Consider the following 23,693-nt stretch of genomic DNA (forward strand, 5'->3'; position numbering starts at 1 on the left):
GTTAAGAACAATGTAGATGCTTTAATCGCTTGAATATAGAATGCCTTGCAAAATTGTATCGCCATGCTTTGAACATGTATGCACATTATTGTGTATTTTCTTCATTAAAAAAATAGCCTTGCCTTTTCTAGTGCTTAAAAAAAAAACCCGCTACATAGTTTGTTCAATTTAAAAAAAAAGGATGAATGAGGTAGTGCCATGCTGTTGAATGGAGATGCAACTTTTACCTAAATCGTTCTAAAGGTGTGTAAATACTATAAACACCCTTTTGCCTAAATATGCTACCATTGTAAACATCGTACACCCCTATACTACGATGAGATTTCGAAAGGATGATTTTTGATGGGTTGGGTCATCTTTCAAAGTGAAGATCGTAGAAAATAATGCTCCTTTTTTCACAATTTACCTTATTTTTTGAAGGTCACTCAGGTTAGAGGGCGGGGGAGATGGCCTAATGGTAAAGACTCTTGCCTTACAACGCGACAACCCTTGCCCCTTCTCGGCCTCAAGACTAAGTGCCACGGGGTCTTAAAGACCCTTGTTAGGTGACATCAATGTATGGCATTGATCAAAATCGTGACCCCTTTTTTCGACTGTTGGATAAAGTAAACTAGGCCGAGTAAACTAGGGGTGAAAAACATAGAATATAATGGCTTGAAACCACATGGTTTTGTTGCTTGAAGGTATAGTGTAGTGGTAAGATGTTTCCAATGGCGATCTAAGGTATCGAGTTCAAATCCGCTTTTGCACGTAACATCTTGCTCCAGAATTTTCAAAGTCCTAAACCCAAATTCACCCAACTAGGAAGTAAACTATGATTTGTTGAGTAAACTAGGAAGTAAACTATGATTTGCTGAGTAAACTAGGAAGTAAAACATGCCTGCTTAGTAAACTAGGATCGCTTAGTAAACTAAGAAGTAAACTATGCCCGTCTAGTAAACTAGGATCGCTTAGTAACCTAGTTTACTCGGCGTAGTTTACTTTATTCGACGGTCGAAAAAAAACGTCGCGATTTTGATCAATGTCATCTATTGATGTTACCTGACAAGGGTTGTTAAGACCCCGTGGCACTTAGTCTTGAGGCCTTTTCGAGCATGCGGTCCATCGATTTCGTCTCTAGAGTAACCCTCTTAAAACAAAAGATCAATAAGTGGCTGTATTTTAGGGGGGGGGGGGGGGAAAAAAAAGGAGAGCATTAGGCGTTTGGATGTAATTTTTCATGCTTTCAGTGCACTCTCTAAAACTGCTTCGATAGTGGCGCCATTCAGCTCCATACAGACAGACAATCAATAAACCTTCTCGGCTCTACTTGGAACCCCGACCAGGTACGTTCTCATGTGAAGGCCTACCTGCTGGGCTTCGTTATTTGCATCATCTATCAAAACTGTTGTTTCATTTTCAAATTCCTCTCTGTTTTCTAACTTAGATTTCTGTAGTTTTACAACGTTATTGACTTCTTAGCTTGTTTATTATCATGCCCAAAGTTGAGACACAATTTGCCAATGGCAATAGGCCCTACAAATCTGCATTTTCAAAACTATTTTAAAATGGTAAAAGCAACAAATCTTGCCAAGGCTCATCCTCCTCTGTAGCATCTCAACTTAGAGGATTGGTGTCTCATGGGCATACTGTTGATGCAACACTGCTCCCATGGGTGTTGCAAAACATTGAGAAGCGCCATGCAAATTAAGAAGAGGGAGCATTGGGGCTGAAGACATAAGTACCTTGAGCTTTTCCAAACCATGCCAGATCCACTTGGGTCCACCAAAACACGGGAGCATCCGTTGTAGCATCTGTTATAGAGGTGGCCTCTTAGGCATAATGAAACCGGCCTCTGGTAGAAACCAAAGTGCGGTAGACTAGCAGTCACCTATCCAATTGTAGTCCAAACAAATAACAAATGAACAGGAGCTAGAATGCTCCAGAACAAAAAGGAGAACGACACCTGTTGGTCCCAAAGCTTGGCGTCCCTTTCGGTATTTCTTTATTCAAATTCAATGGAAAGTTTAATTGAGTACAACAAAGCCAGTCAGGGAAAGTAAACCTGCATGTCCAATCTGGGAGCCCTCAAGACCTCTTAGCATAGAGGATTCACATACAGATCTGTGTCCCACAAAAGCAACACACTGTGGTCTCCTCTAATCAACCAAGACAATACAACAGGGCAGCCTTGAGCACGCATCTGGCTGTTTCATGTTCATGGCTTCAAACTCAGCCCAAATACAAATCCACTGTCCAACTCTGTTTCCACCCTTCAAACTGCCATACCCTTCCTCTCACAAAGGGCCAGAAGAAACAACTATGTAGCAGACATAAGCCAGTGGAAAGAAAGAGAGAAAGATATGTTCAGAGTTTACCAACTGTTATGCGCAGTTCTGCACCGGAGGGATTGACCGTACCAGTCTGTACTTGCAGCCGCCTGTGTCAGCAACTTTGCAGCACGTGTGCACCTGTCCGGACAGATTTGTACTTGTAGCACACGTGTGTACTTGTCTGTACTTTTCTCCCTGCAGCCGTCTCAGAATTGTACCTGCAGCTGTCCTTTTGATGCGCCGCCTGTATGATGCGCTGCCTGCACAGCAGTCGCCCTCCACAAGAGAGAAACAGTCCTGTCAGCCAGCAGTCCTGGCCACGTGCAGTCCAAAGCTGCACTTCTATGCAGTCCAGCCAGCCGCCTAGAGAGAGAAGGAAAAACGTGCAGTTGTAGCCGGCCAATTACAAAGAGGAAAACGTCTGCTCTGCAGCCCCTGTGCACTGCCTGCCCAACCAGCGTACAGTCCAGCCTGTTCTCTGTCCAGCCTTCGTACAGTCCAGCCCGCCTATAAACAGGAGAGAGAAAGCGTAAGAACTGCTGCAGCCGACGTGTCTCCACGCAGCCAGCCGACTGCTCTTCTCCAAAAAGCGAGAGAGAGAGAGAGAGAGAGAGAGAGAGAGAGAGAGAGAGGGTTTTGAGCTGCTGTTTTAGGGTTTCTGGCTGCTGTTTTTAGGGTTTTCAGCTGCTGCTTTAGGGTTTCTGGCTGCTGTTTTTTAGGGTTTTCAGCTGCTGTGTTAGGGTTTTCGTTTTGTACAGATACTTATTATTGTTTTAGGGTTTCATACTGTTGTTTCTTTGCTTTAATATAACATACACATGGAGAAGGAAAGAGAAAGAGAGGGGCATTTCTTTCCAACATGTATGGCTGAGAAGAATATGCAAGATATGTTGGGGGATCAGAGTATGACTGAGATGTATGCACGCAATGGTATTGATGCTCAGTTCATTGAGAATGAGCCGCAGGTACATGCGGGTGATGATTTGGGTTTGGATCACGAAAGTGTGGATGCTCAAAAGCGTCAGCGTACTGAGGATGCGGTTATGGAAACTCAGGTGCATGAGTTTTCATTGCAGGGAGACAATAACCCTGGAGAGCATAATGTATGTGATATGCAAAGGATGCTCCAAGTAGGCAATGGTTTGTTGCAAAACTATGTGGATCTCAATGGAAAAAACATGTCTCATGTTGATTCTAATGATGTGATTGAAGTGCAGTTGGATAATTCAGAATTTCTAGCGCAGCTCGCTGCATTCCATGACCGCGCTGCGGTGTTCTTTTTTACTGGTAGGCTGCCTTTTCCTTGGCGCATCCGTCAGTGGTTGGCTAATATGCTTAATGGGGATGAGATCGAGGAGATCTTTGATGGCCCACGAGGTTTTTTTGAAATCCTATTCAAATCCTCAGAGGCTAAAAATGCAGTTTTCATGAAAGTGCGACTTCCCTCCGATGCTATGGCCAAAATTGCCTGCTTTATTACGTAGCATTGGTGAGGTTTTGGCGGAACCTCGAGTGGCTTCTAGAAATCGTAATCGAGTTTGCATGTTGTGGGATACTGAAAAATCTCGCCCTGGGTACTTCAAGGTTATATCTCCACAAATGTCTTCTTTGGTTTATAAATTGAAATGGGGTGCTTTTGCTGGCCATTGCTTTCAATGCGGGGAAATAGGTCATTTTGTATCTGAATGTCCACAAAACAATGACGTGCATATCGGGCAACCTGATAACTCTCATATGGAGAACATTAGGCAACAGAATGTAGTTGCAGTGGATGATCCTACTCCGCCTCAGATGCCCATGCATTTGGAACACAATGTAATTTCAGGGACTCCTGCAGGGGATTTTATTGCTCAACAAAAGGCCAAAGAGGTGGTCAATGGAGGGTGGGTGGAAGTGGTGCGTAAAGGACATAGACAAAATCAGCCTCCTACGCAGAATGGGCCTGATCTTAGGCCAAGGAATGATGTGCGGGAAGGCCTTACTTATGTTAGAAGGCCAATGGGAGCCCGAGTGGGGACAGGACAACAACGACCGAGATCTGTTCAGTTTGCTAATCGTGGTGGATATGTCGATAATGGATCCATGGGGATAGAGCGACAATCCTGCTACAATTTACGTCCTCAGAATGGCAGAGGGACACAACCTCGGTCTTCATCTCTAGTGTTTGATCAGCAGGGAGTTTTGGTGCCTCCTTGGGATGAGAGACTCCCACTTTCTAGCAATAGGCTAGATCCTTCCACTTCACGAATGGGAGGTAAGGGGACTCAAAATGTGGAAGATATGTTGAAGGCTGTATGGTTGGAAATTCATAAGCAACAGGAAGGTCATAGAGAAGGGCTGCTTGCTGATCCCTCTTCATGTTAACTGCTTTGTTGTTTCATGAAGATTGCTCAATGGAATGTTAGAGGTGTATCGTCGACAGAAAAGTTGTTTTCATTATGGTTTACTTTGTATGTGGAGCAGTGGGATGTGCTTTGTGCGGTTGAGCACAAGCAACATAGAATGGCTGGTCAGTCTTATGTATATAAGGACTTTCATGTATTTCATAGTGGTAATCCTAAATCCAATTCGGGAGTGATGTTTGTTGTGCGGTCTAGTTTGCAGCCATCAGTGGTGTTGCATGATGCGAGGGGCAGATTTTTGGGTATCGAGATCCTTTTCGAAGACGAGCCTCTTTGGCTGCTAGGTGTTTATGCCCCGAACAATTCGAGGGAGAGACGTGTACTGTGGGAGGACCTTAAGCGGATATGCATTTTGAAACCTGGTTTTATAATGGGGGATTTTAATGCTTGCACGGAATGTACGCATGCCTCTACCCCTCATTCGGTTATGGATGCTCCGGAACGTGAATGTTGGGATGCATTAGCGGCTTTGGCTTTGCAACAAGACATGTGGGAATGGGTCCATCTAGGGAAGAGGGGATACACTTATCATTCTGTACAGTATCTTGGGACATTGTCATTGCTAGATCGTCTGTATGTTCTACAAAATGATTTGTTTTTTCCAGAAGTTGTGCAAATGTGGGTGGACCGGAAATATACCTTGTCAGATCATTTCCCTCTGGTTCTAGAGTTGCTTCATCATCCAGTGGATGCTTATAAGGCTTTATTGGGTAAGCTACCTGCAACTGAGCTGCCTGAACGCCTCTAGTCAGAATCGGTCAACACTGCGGTGTACCTTCTGAACCGTTGCCCCATGGTTGATGTTCCCCGAAGACCCCATTTGAGGCATTTTTTGGCGAAAAGCCAACCGTTTCTCATTTTTCGTGTCTTTGGATGTCGAGCATATACTCACACTCCGAATGATACAAGGGGCAAGCTTGAGCCAAGGAGTGAGTTGCTCATTTTTGTGGGTTACTCTTTTGAATCAAAGGCTTACAAAGTTTTTGATCCATAATCAAATAAAGTTTTCGTTCGTTGAGATGTTGTCTTTGATGAGCGAGACTTACTTCGCCTTCTGTTGCCCATACCAACTGAACAAGAATCTCAAACTGTGCCAAACGAACCCCATCAGTTACCTACAACTTCACCTCTTGAGGAGGCTTTCTCCTCCCGACAACCACCCAGGGACCCTTTACCTCGTTGGTATCAACAAACCATGCGTGATTCTGGCATGCTTCCCTTTGATATCCCTTTGGACGGTCCTCGTCGATCCACCAGACTCGCTCCTCGTGCCTCATTTGCCTCTGTTTTTTCTGCAGACTATGTGGCACATGATGAGGCAACATCGTGGAAAGATGCTATTAAACTTCCATCCTGGAAACAGGCCATGGAACTAGAACTCGAAAGCATTCACCGTAATAGCACGTGGTCCCTTGTGGATTGCCCTCGTCATAAGAAGGTCATTGGAACCAAATGGATCTTCCACACCAAATTTAAAGCTGATGGTACCTTGGACAAATACAAAGCCCGGCTTGTTGTGCAAGGCTTTCGCCAAAAAGAAGGCATTGATTTCGACGAGACTTTTGCACCCATTGCTCGAATGACCACAATCCGTCTTTTGCTCAATCTGGCTGCCCACCATAAATGGCCAATCTATCAGATGGATGGTAAGAGTGCCTTTTTAAATTGCATTCTTAAAGAGGAGGTCTACATTGACCAACCTCCAGGTTTCCCTCTCCCTAGTCTTGAGGACAAAGTCTTTCGCTTACATAAAGCTCTTTATGGGCTTAAGCAAGCACCCCGGGCGTGGTATCATCGCATCGACAAATTTTTTCACAGCCAAGGTTTTCACCCATCTCACTGTGACCCCAATCTCTATATTCACACTGATCAGGTGATGGTTTGCTACCTAGTGCTGTATGTCGATGACCTAATTATTTTAGGTTCACATCAAGCCAAAATGGTTGATATCATGGCACAGCTCAGACAAACTTTTGAGATGATTGATCTCGGTCTTCTCTTATATTTCCTTGGCATGGAGGTGATCCAACATCTTGATGGTATTTTCGTGTCTCAACAGAAATACTGTCTCCAACTCATTACTTCCTACTTTCCTGATGGTGCTATCCTCATGGCTACTCCATTGGATCCCACCGTTAAACTGTCAAAGGAAGTGGACTCACCTCCACATGAAGAGCGAGCCTAGTGACAAGTGGTTGGGAAACCTATTTGGCTCACAAATTCTCGTCCTGATATCTCCTATTGCACATCCATTTTAAGTCAGTATTTCAATGCTCCTAAGGAGCCACATTGGAGTTCAGCAATGAGGGTTGTTCGCTATCTAGCAGGTACCTATTTGTATGGACTTCACTACAGTCGTGGGATCACCTTGCGTGGTTACACAGACTCCGACTGGGCTGGTGATCTCGATTCCCGACGTTCTCATGGTGGTTATTTGTTCTCCCTCGGATTTGCCCCTTTCTCTTGGTCTAGCAAAAAGTAGGACACCGTTGCAGGTTCTTCAGCAAAGGCCAATTATCGGGCCCTCTATGATGCCACCACTGAGGTTATGTATCTTCGTCAACTTCTTTCCGACATGCGCGTCTCCATCGACACCGCCTCTACCATCTTCGTTGACAGTCAGAGTGCGATTACCCTTGCTAGCAACCCTATTTTTTCTAACCGTACCAAGCATGTGGGTGTCCATTTGCACTTTACCAGGGAATAGGTTGAGCTTGGTATCATCCGACTCCAGTACATTTCCATGGCAGACAACCATGTAGACATCCTTACGAAGTCCGTCAACCGTCCCATTCTCGAGCATCTTCGTAATCGGATCGGCATCGGTCCACCACCATCACCCTCCGCACATTGAGAGGGGGATCTTCCTCTCCCTTCATATTTTTTTCCATTTTTGTATCGGGCACATGAGTCAGTGAAAACCCCATGAGGGCACGGCTCCTGTGAAAACCCACTGCATTGCATTTTTCCCATCCTGCATTCCCTATGCACAGCATTTTGTTTTTTGTGTTTGGGGTGCATGCATGAATGAAAACCCAAAAATGGGCATTCATGCATGTGAAAACCTCTTGCATTGTGGCATTCTTCCAGTACCTCTCAATCCCAGATGCCTATACTCTGGTCTCAAATCATAGGAATCCTCACCTTCGACAACCAAATTTGTTTTTTCCCCTCATCTTCTCTCATGATCCCTTTTTGGTTTGAGAGGGGGTGTGTGAAAATATACCCAAAAAGGGTATTTAACCCAGCCCAAAAAGGGCCACGCTTTTTACTTCTAGCCGACTCCTCATGCTGACCGACCAACACCTCATATAAATATGAGGCTCCCCCCCCTTGATCATCATCAACCTACGTTGACTGGGCGCCCTCACTACAGTGTGCGTTTTGCCTCAACGTTTCGCCGCCTCCTGCTGGACAGATCACGGACAGCACCACAGTGTGTGTTTCGCCTCCTCCTGCTGGACTGATTGCGGACAGCACCACAGTGTGCTTCAGTACCTTCCGTTGGCTTGGAACAGGTTGCCCACAAAGCATAAGAACTGGTCGCCTACAAACTGGTGAAACCCATTCGCTAGTGCCACTGAATTGAACGAGCTCTTCTGCAGTTCTTCTTCAACGTTTTTCACATACTATTGCTACTGCTGGTCCATGGTGCATACAGCTGCGTTTCTCACCACAGCATAGTTCTGCGTTTTTCATCAGTTGTAGTGATTAGCTCATAAGCGCCTACATCAGTGCTTACTTCTAGGCGCTCACATCAGGTTTACTTCTGGATTGACGTCTGTGTTTTTGGGATGGCAACCTTCTCTGCTCATTCGGAGTCTCACATAGAGCTCCTGTACCGGACTTCATCTTTTATATTCACATCACCATTGCATGCTGTGTGTTTTACTCTGATCTTTCATATATTTGGTCCTTTGGTCTCTTTTGCCCTCACATGGTATCAGAGCTATTGTGAGCAAAGGGATTGAAGACCTCGAAAATACACACCATGGATCGTCTACCCTCGATTCCGGAGGATCAGCCTTTCATACCAGATACTGACTCTCCTTATTCTGATATAGATCACACGGAGGATGGAACTCCTCATTCACTGAAGAGCCCTGTTCGAGGTCTTTCATTGGGAGACGATGAGCCTACTTTTACCCACTCACCCTCTACACCCTTGGCATATGGTTTTTCTTCTCCGAGTTTATCAGCCGTTACTTCCAGAGGAGGATACATGCCCACAGCCAGTGTGTCAGTATTGGACCCAGGTATTCAGACGCGTACGATCACGTGCGGCATCTGTCTCTGCAAGGTGTGCCCATCTGTCAGAGACAGGGGAATCGCTGTAGTGGTGAATGGAACTCGGGCAAGAGGCCTTGCATGAGCTCCACTATAGCAGTGGCATTTCTAGCTTCCCAATGGCTCATGACTTCAGGAGGTACTAGAGAAGGGTGGGGTTTTGGTTCAAGGCTCTTAATAGGTTCCAGGAACCTTGGGAAGTGAAAACTTGTTCCATAAGATTAGCCCAGGTTGTAGAATTAGACCCGTTAAGACGAGTCTTTTTTGTGAAAGCATTTCTGGACATAGAAACATGAAAGGAAGATTGTGGGGGAGTCCAGGAAGCTGGTGTCCATAGCCAGAGTGTAAGTGTTGAGGAGAGAAACCAAACAGTCGTCCAAGACCAGGCATGGGTGAAGGACCTGTCGAGGGTGCTCCATAAGATGGAATCAAGTTTTGGGTACTCAGCATAGGTGGAATACCGGGTTGAGGGACAAACCCTGGAGAGGGCACATAATTGGGAAAAACACCTGTGCCAGAGATGGGTTGGTAAACCACCTGATACCCTCGAATATTGGGTGGTACCACAGTGCCAGAGGGCATAGTGTTAAAAGATAACTGGGATGGGTAGAACCCATACGCTGGACCCAAAAGAGGTGCAGGCAGTGATGACTGCATGCCAACACTAGTAGGAAGAGGTATGGGTTGGGAGGGAGGGTTTTGTGTTTGAATATGGGCAGTATTCCATAACACTTTAGGAGTAGGAATAGAAAGTGAACCAGAGGAGAAAACAGTGTTACCTCCTTGAACACCAGAAGTCGGAGAGTGAATTATACTCCTAGACCCTCCTCTATTTGGGTTCACAGAATGCCAAGGATCGAGGGTAGTTGATGGTACCGTTTGTTGAACTTGTGCCACAGAAGAAGATACCCATGTAGAGTTAGGAACATACGTACTAATAGGCACATACGAACCTGACGCGGTCACCGACAAGGATGATGATGGATCTCTAAACGATCGAGGAGGTACGTGTCCTTCCTGAGAAAAAGTCCCATACTGAAGTCCAGTTTGTCGGCTAGAATGAGAAGCAGAGCTCTCCAGTTGAGGCTGAATACCTGGGTCCAATACTGGCACACTGGCTGTGGCATATCCTCCTCTGGAAGTAATGGCTGATAAACTCGGAGAAGAAAAACCATATGCCAAGGGTGTAGAGGGTGAGTGGGTAAAAGTAGGCTGGTCGTCTCCCAATGAAAGACCTCGAAGAGGGCTCTCCAATGAATGAGGAGTTCCATCCTCCATGTGATCTATATCAGAATAAGGAGAGTCAGTATCTGGTATGAAAGGCTGATCCTCCGGAATCGAGGGTAGACGATCCATGGTGTGTATTTTCGAGGTCTTCAATCCCTTTGCTCACGATAGCTCTGACACCATGTGAGGGCAAAAGAGACCAAAGGACCAAATATATGAAAGATCAGAGTAAAACACACAGCATGCAATGGTGATGTGAATATAAAAGATGAAGTCCAGTACAGGAGCTCTATGTGAGACTCCGAATGAGCAGAGAAGGTTGCCATCCCAAAAACGCAGACGTCAATCCAGAAGTAAACCTGATGTGAGCGCCTAGAAGTAAGCACTGATGTAGGCGCTTATGAGCTAATCACTATTGATGAAAAACGCAGAACTGTGCTGTGGTGAGAAACGCAGCTGTATGCACGATGGACCAGCAGTAGCAGTAGTATGTGAAAAACGTTGAAGAAGAACTGCAGAAGAGCTCGTTCAATTCAGTGGCACTAGCGAATGGGTTTCGCCAGTTTGTAGGCGACCAGTTCTTATGCTTTGTGGGCAACCTGTTCCAAGCCAGTGGAAGGTACTGAAGCACACTGTGGTGCTGTCCACGATCAGTCCAGCAGAAGGAGGCGAAACACACACTGGTGTGCTGTCCGTGATCTGTCCAGCAGGAGGCGGCGAAACGTTGAGGCAAAACGCACACTGTGGTGAGGGCACCCAGTCAACGTAGGTTGATGATGATCAAGGGGGGGGAGCCTCATATTTATATGAGGTATTGGTCGGTCAGCATGAGGAGTTGGCTAGAAGTAAAAAGCCTGGCCCTTTTTGGGCTGGGTTAAATACCCTTTTTGGGTATACACTGTGTGTAACGCTAGGCTGATCATGGTTGGACAAACCCAGAGAGTTCCCACTCTTAGGCCTCACAAGGAGGGGTATGACCCTATACAATCTTAGAACTTACGAGATTAACTGGTCGAGCAGGCTGTGGTGCTGGCTGTCGAAGGTTTATGGGTGATTGTGGATGATACAAAGTAGAAGCCACACAGATTTGAGAGTAGTAGAAATTAATGTTTGAAACAGTATGTACACACATGCTTTTTTAATAACCTTGAATGCTGTATCATATAGAATTTGGTGTTCGTTCCCTATGATGGCTGAAGACTTGAAGAACCTGTTTATGATTGACTTAATTGAAAAGGTGGATGAAGCTGGAGTGACTGTGTGTGTTCGAGGACAGCATACTTCTCTAAGTTGAAATTATCATTCTGATTTCGGGCACTGCTTTAACAAGGGTCTCGATTCTTGTGTAGTATTTAACATCAAAATTTTTAAAACTTCTTGTATGCTATTTTGCTGGCTCATCCACATCTTGAAATGACTTTTGTTCAAAGCGGTTCTTTATTTTGCAGGTTATGAAAGCAACTACATGGCATAAACCATGAACTGGTGTGTTCTTTAGATCTGGTGGCTTTTAGTGATGGATATTAGCACACAAGTGGTAGTCGGGAACTTTCCCGATGGCATGTGTGCAAAAGAACTGGCAATGTATCTAGAGACCAAGCTAGGGGTAGTGTGGAGGTGCCGTGTGAAAAGATCTTGCACACCTTATAGTGCCTATCCAGTGTTCTCTTGCACTGATTTGGAGGAGAGACACTTTCCCCAGGGCATCAATTGCTCCCCCCACGCATTTGTTCACTTTGCATGTGCTGAGGTTGCAAAAGAAGCATGCTTGCGTGCAGACAGACAAATGTTAACAATAGGGACGTATGCGTTAAAGGTGCAGCTCAGTAGTGAAATTTCGGTGACAGTCCAGAAAGGTTTGGCTGCAATGCCTCGCTGGAAGGTTTCCAATGTGGCAGTAGAGCTGGGATCCCTGGTGAGTTCAAGTGAGCTTCTTGTCAGTTGGAAAGGACCATCTACAGGGGTTATTTTTGAGCTAGAGCAATTCAAAAAAAGATGTCATCTGCTTTTGACACAATGGACTTTATTCAGCTCCCCAGAGACACATGAACAAATGTGGATGAAGTGCAATTATAAGTTGGAGTTCCATGTTAGGGATATATGGGAGGTAAGGAAAGAAAATGAATGGGATGGTGAAGGATCTTTGACCTTCATTGTGCAGTTCCGTATCCCCCCTCGGATCTTCTACCGAACAGCAGATGATGACACCTATCATGCAACCTCTTTTGATCTTCCTGATGATGAAGATCCATGGATACGCACACTAGATTTCACTCCAGATAAGAGCATTGGGCGCTGTCAAGCATATAGAATCAGCGTATCCCCCAGACAAAGAAGCCTTTTTCAGAAAATCATGGATTATTTCAATAAGCAGCAGTTGCTTAAGATGGGAGAACAGCCAAGGGTGAAGCTCCCCCATGAAGTGAAATCAACACACCAGAGGTCTAGATTTTTTCTTGTGGCAAATGATAGGAAGCCACCTCTACCTTTCGAGATCATGTTCCTAGTGAATGGTCTAGTTCACAAAGGCATAATCAAAGCTTCAAGCTTAAATACTGGATTTTATAGTCTTTTGGATCCATCTGTCACTGATACCAGATTGGCTGTTTTTGCTCTAAACCATATCTATAGCTACAAGACCCCTGTGTTTGACGCTGAAAAACGGCTGAAACAAGTGATTGATTGGTCACTTGGTAAGAAATTAGCAGCAGCAAATGTAATTGAGAAAAATGGTACGATTGAAGTGAGGCGTTTTATTGTGACTCCCACCAAGGCTTACTGCTTGCCTTGTGAAGTAGAACTCTCCAATCGTGTGCTACGGAACTACAGGAATCTGGCAGATAGTTTTCTCCGTGTGTCGTTTCTGGATGAGAATTTTCATGCATTATCAGGTACAATGCTGAGCACTGTGGTGGCTCCATTTGCCCGGACAACTGGGCAGGCTTCGAGGAGTGCTCTTTACAACAGAGTCAGGTCAATTCTTCTTGAAGGATTTGTTTTATGTGGGAGGCATTATGCATTCCTAGCCTTTTCTTCAAGTCAGCTGAGGGACCACTCAGCCTGGTTCTTCGCTGGGGCTGAAGGTGTGGATGCAGGGAAAATCAGATCTTGGATGGGGAAGTTTACAATGAAAAATGTCGCCAGATATGCTGCTAGGATGGGCCAATGTTTCTCGTCCACTTACCAAACAGTTCAGTTTCCTACTGTGGAACAAATTGATGACATTGAGCGGAATGGATATAATTTCTCTGATGGCATTGGAAAGATAACTCCAACACTAGCGCTGGAATGTGCCAGTATCCTAAAGCTGGAGCACAATCCTCCATCTGCATACCAAATTCGATATGGTGGATTTAAAGGTGTCGTTGTGACCTGGCCTTCAGAACATCAGCAGGAGCGCATTCTGGCTCTACGGGACAGCATGAAAAAGTTTATTTCTATGCATGAGGTTATTGAGGTTGTGAACTGGTCAAGGTTTTTGCCTTGCTTCTTGAATAGGCAAATTATTACTCTGCTTTCTGCACTGCAAGTACCAGACAGAGTGTTTATTGATCTGCAAGACACCATGGTGCACAAGCTAGATCAGGTTTTGCACAATTCCAAAGTTGCCTTTGAAGTTCTTTCTTCATTTTGCTCTGGAGATCTACATAATACGGCATTGGAGATGCTGTCTGCAGGCTTCCACCCTTTGGGTGAACCTCACCTTTATAGTATGCTGCATTGTATCAGGGCTTCATATCTAGAGGAGTTGCTCAGCAAAGCCAGGATATATGTGAAATATGGCAGGTGGTTGATGGGTTGCATGGATGAACTTGGTGTTTTGGAGTATGGTGAATGCTTTGTGCAAGTGTCGACTCCCTTTCAAGAGGATTGTTTCCCTGAGAACTTGGTGGGTTTTGGAAACACAAAACATCAGCTGAAGGTGATAACTGGAAAAGTTATCATGGCAAAAAATCCATGCCTACACCCAGGTGACATTCGCATTCTCCAAGCGGTGGACCATCCTGCCTTGCACCATCTAGTAGACTGCTTTGTAATGCCTCAAAAAGGCGAGAGGCCTCATTCTAATGAAGCATCTGGAAGTGACCTCGATGGAGATTTGTACTTTGTTTGTTGGGATCCTTGTCTGATGCCTCCACGTGGTGAAAGTTGGGAGCCCATGCGATATTCTGCCGATGAAGCTAAAAGTCAGAGACGCAAAGTGGAAATAGAGGTAAGTTGCAGTAGCTTTCTTAATTTTTAGAATGGACTTTGCATGAAAGAGTCACTGAGGTATTTTTTTTGCAAACAATCGTGGAAGGCAATGATTTTCTGATGTTTGTGCCTGCAGGATCTTGTGGAATTTTTTGTGAGACACATGGTCAATGATCACCTTGGGAAGATCTGTAATGCCCATGTTGTCCATGCAGACCGAAGTGAGCTAGGAGCACTTGATCCCAAGTGTTTGCAGCTTGCAGAGTTGGCAGCGACAGCAGTAGATTCACCAAAGACTGGGAAGCTGGTCATCTTGCCTCCTCACTTGAGACCAAAAGTGTATCCAGACTTCATGGATAAAGAGGACAAGCCCTCTTATCGTTCGGAGAAAATACTTGGGATTCTTTTCCGGAGAGTAAGGGGAACAGCAGAAAAAGAGATCAAACTGAGCTGCCTATTGGACAGTCCAGATTTTTCTTTTGACCAGTACTATGATCGAGACCTAGAAGTGGAAGGATTTGAGAGCTACGTGCCGGAGGCCTGGCAACTCAAACAGATTTATGATGCAAGGCTCACGGCATTGATGGATCAGTTTGATGTAAGAGTGGAAGGAGAAGTTGTGACTGGCCATTTTTCAACTTTTCCCTTGAAATACAACAGTCGTAGGAAGGGTGATCTGAAGGACAGGCTGAGAAATTCGTATGCCAATCTAAGGAACGAGTTTAGGCATATTTTTAAAGGAGAAGTGGCTGCAGAGATATCAGAGGAAGAGGAAGATTTTTTGGAGCAGCAATGGGAGTGCAAAGCGTTTGCGTGGTATTACGTGACTTACCATCCGGACAGTGTCAGTAAGGTGAAGGGGATTAATCCTGGCAAGGTTGTATTACTGAGTTTTCCCTGGATTGCTGTGGAAGATCTTTCTAGGATCAAGTTGAGAAAGAAGCGGGCATATGAGTCATATTACCACCTCATTCAAAGTTATGGTGGATCGTTGCACAAACTGAATTTCGATCAGAATGTCTGAGTTAGGAACTGTAGCAGTGGCTCTACATGCATGCAATCTTTTGTACATAGGCTGATGTAGAATAAAGACTAAGAAACATAGTTTTATCTCAGCACATATATGTACGTGGAGCTCAGGTTGTGGGAAAGATCTATAGGATGACAGTAGACCCATAGTTTTCTGGAATCCTTTTTTAAAAGTTCCAAGATTTTAAGGCAAAGAAGCTTAGAAGCTAACAAGGATTAGGACAAGGCTCGAGCTGTTGTACAGAAGTATCTTAGCTGAGTGGCTAAGGTCATGATGATGGATAAGTACGCTAAGTATGCTACTCTTTTTTATTAACCATACAAACATACAGGTGGACGTGTTTATATACATACACTATACTTTTGCTCATGGATACATGCAGCATCTCATTCTCATATGCCCATTAATAAACTAAGATGAAGCATGAAGTAGCACACATTGAATGATCTCGGAGTCGGAACTTTTCACTTATGGATACGGAACGGAACATACAACAGTGTACGTACTGTATGCAACAGGGGTTAACATTGAGTACCGTATGCAAAGATGGTCACTATCATATTAATGTGTCCTGGAAGAGTGTGGTTTTGGACAATATAAGAGACTCATGCAATGTGTGCTCTAATCTGGTAGATTGAGACATCAGTTACAAAGATAACTCTTTCTGTATTGTCCTAGTCAGTTGGGCTGATGAATGTCTTTGTTAGTAATCCCTATTGCTGACAGCGTCACAACTCTGAACAGGCTCTAAACGGAAAATTACTTCAGTACTAACACGAGTTTTTGATGGCAGGGACCAACCAAATGGAAGATTTGCACATAATATTCTTGGTGGGTGTTCTTTCAAGTGGATGGTACCTTGGATGGGATGAGGTGATTGGAATAGGTGGCTTCTTCCTCCCCAATTTTCTGCTCTAATTCTGGCAGCTGTTAATCATGCCAAACAAATGGCTGGCAGGCCGAGGATTTATCCACTTTCTCCCACCGATTACTAGCACCAGCTTTGGGACAGCTTCCAACCTAGAAGAGGAGTAGTCTTTTCCTATGATTGTTTGCACATCCCAGCCTCATTGTCCTCGGTATGTGGTTGGCTAGAAGACTTGCCCTAACCTAGAGATCTAACCTTAGGCTACATGTTTACACCATCAACTAAGGTTCAATGGTATCTCTTAGCAATCTCAATACTCTTTTGATCAAAGCATCCATTCAGGAGTTACAAAAAATAAAATGTCCTTTGGTTATAAGAGTGTTACATCATACTACAACGAGGATGAAGGATGGGAGTCACAAAGTTGAGGAAGATGCCACGAAGTGGATGAAGTAAGATTAACACTAAGAGTGGAACCAGTTACAAATAATCCACCAAACATGGATGATATGGAAGAGATTCTTCTCACATACGCTCATTTGTGCTTTCTAATTGCTTTATCAAGCTCAACAAGGAGGTCTAAAAACTTGATTCGAATGTCATTTAGGCTCCATATCCCTATCCTACCTTTTTCTTTGTATACAACATTCTTCTCAAGTGTTTTTCTCTTCTATTCCCATCTCTATGTTTTTAGTTTTCCAAGCGTACATAGCCTTCTCCTATGGTTGCTCCTTGCTTTCTCCTCTTTAGGATAGTTCCACTAGATATTCCCTCTCCAAGCACCTCTCACCTTCATTTTGCATAAATGTTCTTCTCTACTTTTCTCACAAGCTCACAAAATATCTTACATTCCTTTTCTTTCTCGCTTCTTTTCACATCTCGTCTTTTTGTCCTTCTCATGTTACGTGGAGGGTTGGCTTTGACGATGAGGCTTGATGTAGGTTCTTGAGATATCATTGCGTATAGATGTGTCTACTAGAGACAGAGCTCGTGTGCATATTGCAAGCCATTCGTATGGGTCTTGGGTAAAAGGTGTCTGTGTAGAAGTTCCTTCCAGTGAAAACTCCAATACACTGCTTTCTTCAATACTTATTTGTCTGCTTTCTTCGACTCTTACACATGGTTCGAGTTGGAGAAATGAGTGTTGTGTAACGAGGTTGGATGACGAGTCTTCCATGTTTTCAAGTTTATTTCAAGGATTGGTTTTATGCTTACATGTATGTGTTTGGTTTTCCAAATGTGAAACCAACCTTACGTCTCTCATGTAAGGCCTTTCGAGAATCATGGTGTATGGCCCTCTTCTTTAAAGGTCCATCACCACACGAATGTGTGGTGGAAGCTTAGCCTGAAGGTCTCTTTGTATCTTGGAGGATGCCCAAAGGAGTAATTATGTTCCCTTCGACAAGCTTGACCATGAGACTTGTGCCTATGATGCGTGGTGGGCTTCTCCATGTCTCCTAGTAATCCTTGGTGATTATATTGATACCAACATCACCATCCATCGTTGTGCCTTTATAAACTACAGGTAGCACGCGTTCATTTCATCACTTAAGAAATAGTGTACCAAGGCTTATGTGCGTACGATTTCTTCTCCTTTGTTTCGTAACTCCCTTCCAAGGTCCCCACGTCAAAGAGGATACTTTTCCCCAGAGGGAGGAGAAAAGCAAATTATCCTCCCTATAGGCAGGGCCGTCTGTTGTACCGTAAACCCGCCAAGGCCCTCGCCTCGGGCCTAGCTCGTAGATCTAACCGCAGTAAGGCCGGCTCCTCATTCTCACTCCTTTCTCTTTTTGGCGAGCGCTTTTTGGTTTTAAGGCGAGCGGTTTATCTCTCAACTCTCTCTCTCTCTCTCTCTCTCTCTCTCTCTCTTCCAATTTACTTCAATTTCATAGCATGCTTTTTTTAAAAGATATCATACAAAGATGAAACTTTCAATATATTCCAAGATTTTTGCATATTATGACCACCACCTATGAGATGTTGAGCACAAGCAATAATATAAGAAAGCATTTGAGATCTTATAATACTATTAGGACTCACCTATCATCTTTCTCTTTTAATCTTCCTTTAATTTACTAAAATTTTATTGCTACTTTTTTACAAAGATACCATAGAAAGATGAAACTTCCATTATATTCCAAAGCAAAATTACGAGACTATAGCATATTATGACAAGCATCTACGAGATGTTGAACACAAGCAATAATACATGAAAGCATTTGGGACCTTAACTATCATCTTGGACTACTCCGACTACCCCAAATTTGCAATGAAGGTGACAACTTCTCCTCGAAGAGGGGCCTCTTTTGCTTCTTCAATGATGCTAAAGGCTCTCCACATCCCAATGGCTGTCGTTGCTTTCACCTCTAGCATGTTCTTGTCTGCAATGTCTACCACCTTCTCTGTTGTCAGCTTCTTGTAGAGCTCCTGCACTTCTTCGGACGTTGTTGTCCATGCCTCCAAAAGGGCATCCGATATCTTGGTTATTTTTCTTTGAGGTGCATGAAAGATGCAAGAGCTTTAATTAAGATGCTTGCAAACGTCGTATTATTAGAGGGATTAGGGGATGAACCCATGAAAATAGAGTTTATGCTCAACCTATGACAATATAAAGAAATAAGGGGTGGGTGGGATGGGATGTATCCCTCGAATAAAAGTAGTGAAACATGACAATCTCTAATCTATTTACAAGGTCTCTATATAAAAATAACTTTTAAAATAATATAAAAATATCGAATATCTATGCACGTGACTTACGACATACAAAGACAACAACACACTCTCCCTCTCACTCAAACTCTCTCTCTTTCACTCAATCTCTCTCTCTCTCTCTCTCTCTCTCTCTCTCTCTCTCTCTCTCTCGGAATTACTCTCCAAAGAGCAGAGACACTCAGAGCCCGCAGGAGACAGAGGACACCTGGCTTTCGGACACCACGCCGATACCAGAGAGAGACGACAGAGATCAGAGCTCAGTTTCACAGAGAAGGTGCGGAGCGACTGGCTTGCTTCAGAGTAGACCCAGGCATGCTCTTCAGGGAACAACACACTCTCCCTCTCACTCAAACTTTCTCTCTGTCACTCAATCTCTTTCTCTCTCTCTCTCTCTCTCTCTCTCTCTCTCTCCCCCCCCCCCTCTTCCTCCATATCTCTCTTTTTTAAAGTCAATTATCTAAAATATTACAACAATACCAAAAAACAATGTCATAGCACCAATTTAAGTGTACAAAATTTCATCAAAATAATGTGAAAATCAATTATTGTCATTACAAGAGATGGATTATATTAAAGAGGGCGTCATGGTTGATGATGGAAGGAAGCTGGCTGCATATGTGGAGCTCTACTTAACGGTGTAGATGGGAATAGCGACCTCGCAAGTTCAGGATGTTGTGCCCATGATGAGGGCATCATACGAAGAACCATGGGGAGCATATGTGCCATAACAGGTCGTTATGGGGCCTCCAATGGCACATCGGGTGGCCATGACAAGGCACTCAACCTTGTTGGGCTCATGGGTAATGGGATGGGTGGAGGAGGGTGGTGTTGAACGTGTGGAGACGAGGTCCCCACGTCCCTCCACTTCTCCCATCGAACATAATCACTAATGTCTTTCTTGAAGTACTATTGCCCTAAATCTCGAGAACGTGCAAAAGAGGTCGTATATAAGAACTAAAGTACGCCTCATTCCACTGTTACAAATGTGGATCTAAGGAGACTTAAAGCAAGTGATCAAGGCTAATTTAAGATTTAAGATAAAGATTAATCAATGACACAATGATTAAGGCACAAACTCATCACAATAATCGAGTTCCATACACCCATATTTATAGTTTTGGGAACGGCTCCAATCAATGCTTTGTGTGCACCCTAGTCTCAACCATGTGCCCATAAATGCTCACACTACATGTGCTCCCTTGCACTTTCCATGTGCTACTTTTTTGACCTTTTACAAATGACCATACAAATCAACCTTTGCCAATGTACCCTTAGTCTATTTCTCTTTCTAATGTTTATGCTCCTCCCCTTGCTCTATTCATGTTTCACCCTCACATATTGCATTTCTCAACACCTCCCCTCGATGTGATGATGAGGGTCTAACACCTAACATGTATTGACATGACCTACACTCCATACTCATATGGTTGGAGAGTGGTCCGTCTAGGTTGCTCTATGAGCTACAATATTGGCTTTGTCTTGACACTTTACACACCAGGAGAGTGGGGTTACAACCAAGAGTTAAGAGCCATGCCATTTCTTTACTAGCATCCTTAGTACCCTTCATTTGTTTAGCTCTTTGGCTTGTTCTCCACCTTGGACTCAGAGGCTTTTAGCTTGTTCCTTTTTCTAGGATAACTCTGTGGCTCTTGCCCATTTCTTTCTCGAGAGCTCTTTCTTTGCCCTCACACACTTACTCCACGAGTTCTCATTCGGTTGCGTTTCATCAAGGGGTACATTATTTTTCATCAAGGGGTACGTTATAACTCTCGGTCATGTATTTCTTCTTCAAAAAGGCTTTTTCTTAAAAACAAATTTTTGATAAAATCTCCTTTTGATGATGCATAAATGCTATATGTATTACAACATGAGTTTTTAATGTAATGCTCAACATCATGGCCATGTGAACAGTCCATTTAAAATGCATGTGAACAAGGTCTTAGGAAAGTCATTTTTCACCCAAAAAAAAACCAAGATTTTCTCTCAAAAAAAAGTTTAATTTTCTTGCAGCGACACGAAAACAAAGGGTTTCTTATCTTTGATGGTTGCAGCCTACACATAGGGCCTAGACTTGTTCGCTCTGCACACCTCTCTCTCCTCTCTCTATAGCAGCTCGATTACAAGCTCTCTCCTCTCTCGATCACTTGTTGACCTTGATTTGGTGTCGTGTTGTTGCTTGTGCCTTCTCCAACGCCTTCAAGTGGCTACACTCAGGCGGACCTTGTTGCTTGGATATGAGTGCCTTCTGTTGTTGTTGTTGTTGTGTGCTGTGGCTTTTACAAAAAAATGATGGCGATGAGCTCTCCTCTTCATGCCTTCATAGTGCCTTCTTTCTCTGTCTTGGTTCTATAGCCTATTCACAAACCTTGCTCTACAGCTCAATGCAACTCGATGATGGCTTAAATCACTATACTAATTACTAGCTAGTGACGAACTGTCGGTAGTGGCTCTAATTATCTTGTAAACAAACAACCTTCCAACACCTAAGCTATCATACCATGTTATAAATGTGGATCTAATGAGAGATTAAGAGAATGCTCATTTAGGATTTAAGATAAAGATTAATGAATGACACAATCATTAAGGCACAAACTCAATAATCTCACCACAATAATCAAGTTTCATACACTAATATTTATAACCGTGGGAAGGGCTCCAATCCATGCTTTGTCTACACCCTAGTGCAAACAATGTGTCCATAAATTCTCACACTACATTTGCTACTTTTTGACCTTTTACAAATGACCATACAAATCAACCTTTGCCAATGTACCCTTAGTCTATTCCTCTTTCTAATGTGCATGCTCCTCCCCTAGCTCTATTCATGTTGCACCCTCACACATTGCATTTGTCAACACCCACTCCATGACTGATGCAATGCCGATGTAGTCCTTGCATGCTCTAGCAAAGGGTCTCAGTTTCGACAAATCAATCTAGAACTACATCCCCTTGATGGGTAAACATCTCGAGGAACCACCTACCATACACGTTTCTTTCATTTACATACATACATACATATATATACATATACACACACACACACACACAAATATATATGATATATATATATATGTATGTATATAAATATATATATACACGCGCGCACACACACACACACACACACACACATACATATACATACTCGGGATAATGAATATAGAACAATTACACTACTTGAAAAGAATTGCAATGAAGTGAGTGCCATACACGAAGCTCTAGTCTTACCTTGCAAAAGCCTCACTATGCTCTGTAACATATTGAATGGGATTCCCGTCCGCATCCAACATGTATGGTTGGGTTCCCTCTCGTAGTTTAGGCTCTATGAAGAAATCTTCATAACCTGGATGATCAACATCTACCTCACCTCTCCACGTATCATACTTTGGTTGACTAGATGTGTGATGGGGGTGCATAACGATGGCGATGACTAAAATAGAGACCTACCTATCACTTAAAATATAAAATGAGTACAATCCACTCTTTCTCACCTCTTCTCGTCCATCTTCTAACATGAGATACATGTATCGTGGGAGGCATATGAACAAAGTCCTACGCAATGTTAAGTTGCAAGTTTCTTCCTCTTACACTACAATCTCCAAGAGCTTTGTACATAGACTACAAACCATAGAGCCGTCGGCATGTAGAAACTCTATAGTAAGTACAAAGACTGACTCCACAAGAATCTCGCTAAATACATTCCATCGAGGAATCACATGCTTGGCCTTGGAGAGAGTAAGATTTATCAAAAAATCTTCCCACACCAAGCGTAGGCCTCTAGGGATATCATAAACATCCATGGTTCCCAACCTCATCAATGATCCCATCAATCGTGCAATAGTGCAAGATTCCTAGAGCACCACAATGAATGGAGAGAGTGACTAGTATGAGGGAGAGATCATACCTGTGCTTTTGCCTTCCCAAAAGCGCAAGACGGAGGTGATCAATGTTGGAGTTGAGACCCAAGTGGAGAGGGTCCCCACTTCTGAATTGAAGTCTTCATTTTTAACAAGAAATCTCACATGTTATTACCAATTTTCAAATAATAAAATTCTGCTTCTCATCATCATCTTCCCCTTCCCACTCTAGCCGTGTCCTCTTTTCGAGCGTTTCTGTCATGGTTGTGGGGATGTTGGAGATGCATTGATGCTCGATGATCGGCTTCTTGCCCTTCTTTTCTCTTGCATCCAACCCATATAGCAGCTGTAAACTCCCTATATGAACTTCAAAGTTCATATAAAATGCTACCATCATACATAATAATACGAACTGCTCAGCCTCGCTAAGAGGAAACTCTCCCTCATAGTAGTCTATCCACCATGGGCAAGATGTCTATGTCTCCTTGCCTTCTAGCTTGTTGATCCAATCAAGGTACAATCCCGTCTCCTCTCTCTCGGACTGCACCGAGATGTGATGTCATGTGAATCGGGATGTAAATGAATGATGGGATGTGAATGGATGATATCTGATGTGAATGAATGTGATGTGATGTGAAACTGGATAGATGTGAATGGATGAGTTGTGATGAGATGTGAATATGGGTAGATGCGAGTGGATGAGATGTGATGAGGATAAATGATGAGGAAAGATGTGATGAGATGGAAAATGATGTGATTGGATGAGAACGGAAATACATATGAATTGGATGTGGATTAAGTAATGTG

At 43.6% G+C, this 23,693-nt stretch overlaps 1 protein-coding gene across 2 annotated transcripts; it reads left to right on the plus strand.

Moving 5' to 3' along the window:
• The first annotated feature begins 1,103 nt into the window (after window positions 1-1,103).
• LOC147629666 (RNA-dependent RNA polymerase 6-like) lies at window positions 1,104-15,886 on the plus strand. Of its 2 annotated transcripts, none has more exons than XM_086811178.1 (3): window positions 1,104-1,325; window positions 11,677-14,441; window positions 14,559-15,886. In XM_086811178.1, exons 2-3 carry the CDS (start codon window positions 11,745-11,747, stop codon window positions 15,444-15,446), a joined length of 3,585 nt encoding a protein of 1,194 aa, XP_086667304.1. In that variant the 5' UTR covers window positions 1,104-1,325; window positions 11,677-11,744; the 3' UTR covers window positions 15,447-15,886. The 2 variants fall into 2 exon arrangements, with proteins under 2 accessions (XP_086667304.1, XP_086667305.1); XM_086811179.1 differs by having other exon boundaries at window positions 1,163-1,325; window positions 11,659-14,441.
• Window positions 15,887-23,693: the final 7,807 nt, after the last annotated feature.

This window comes from Cibotium barometz, chromosome 17 (assembly GCF_041138505.1).
Source record: "Cibotium barometz isolate CiBa-2024 chromosome 17, ASM4113850v1, whole genome shotgun sequence".
NCBI classification, from domain to species: domain Eukaryota; kingdom Viridiplantae; phylum Streptophyta; class Polypodiopsida; order Cyatheales; family Cibotiaceae; genus Cibotium; species Cibotium barometz.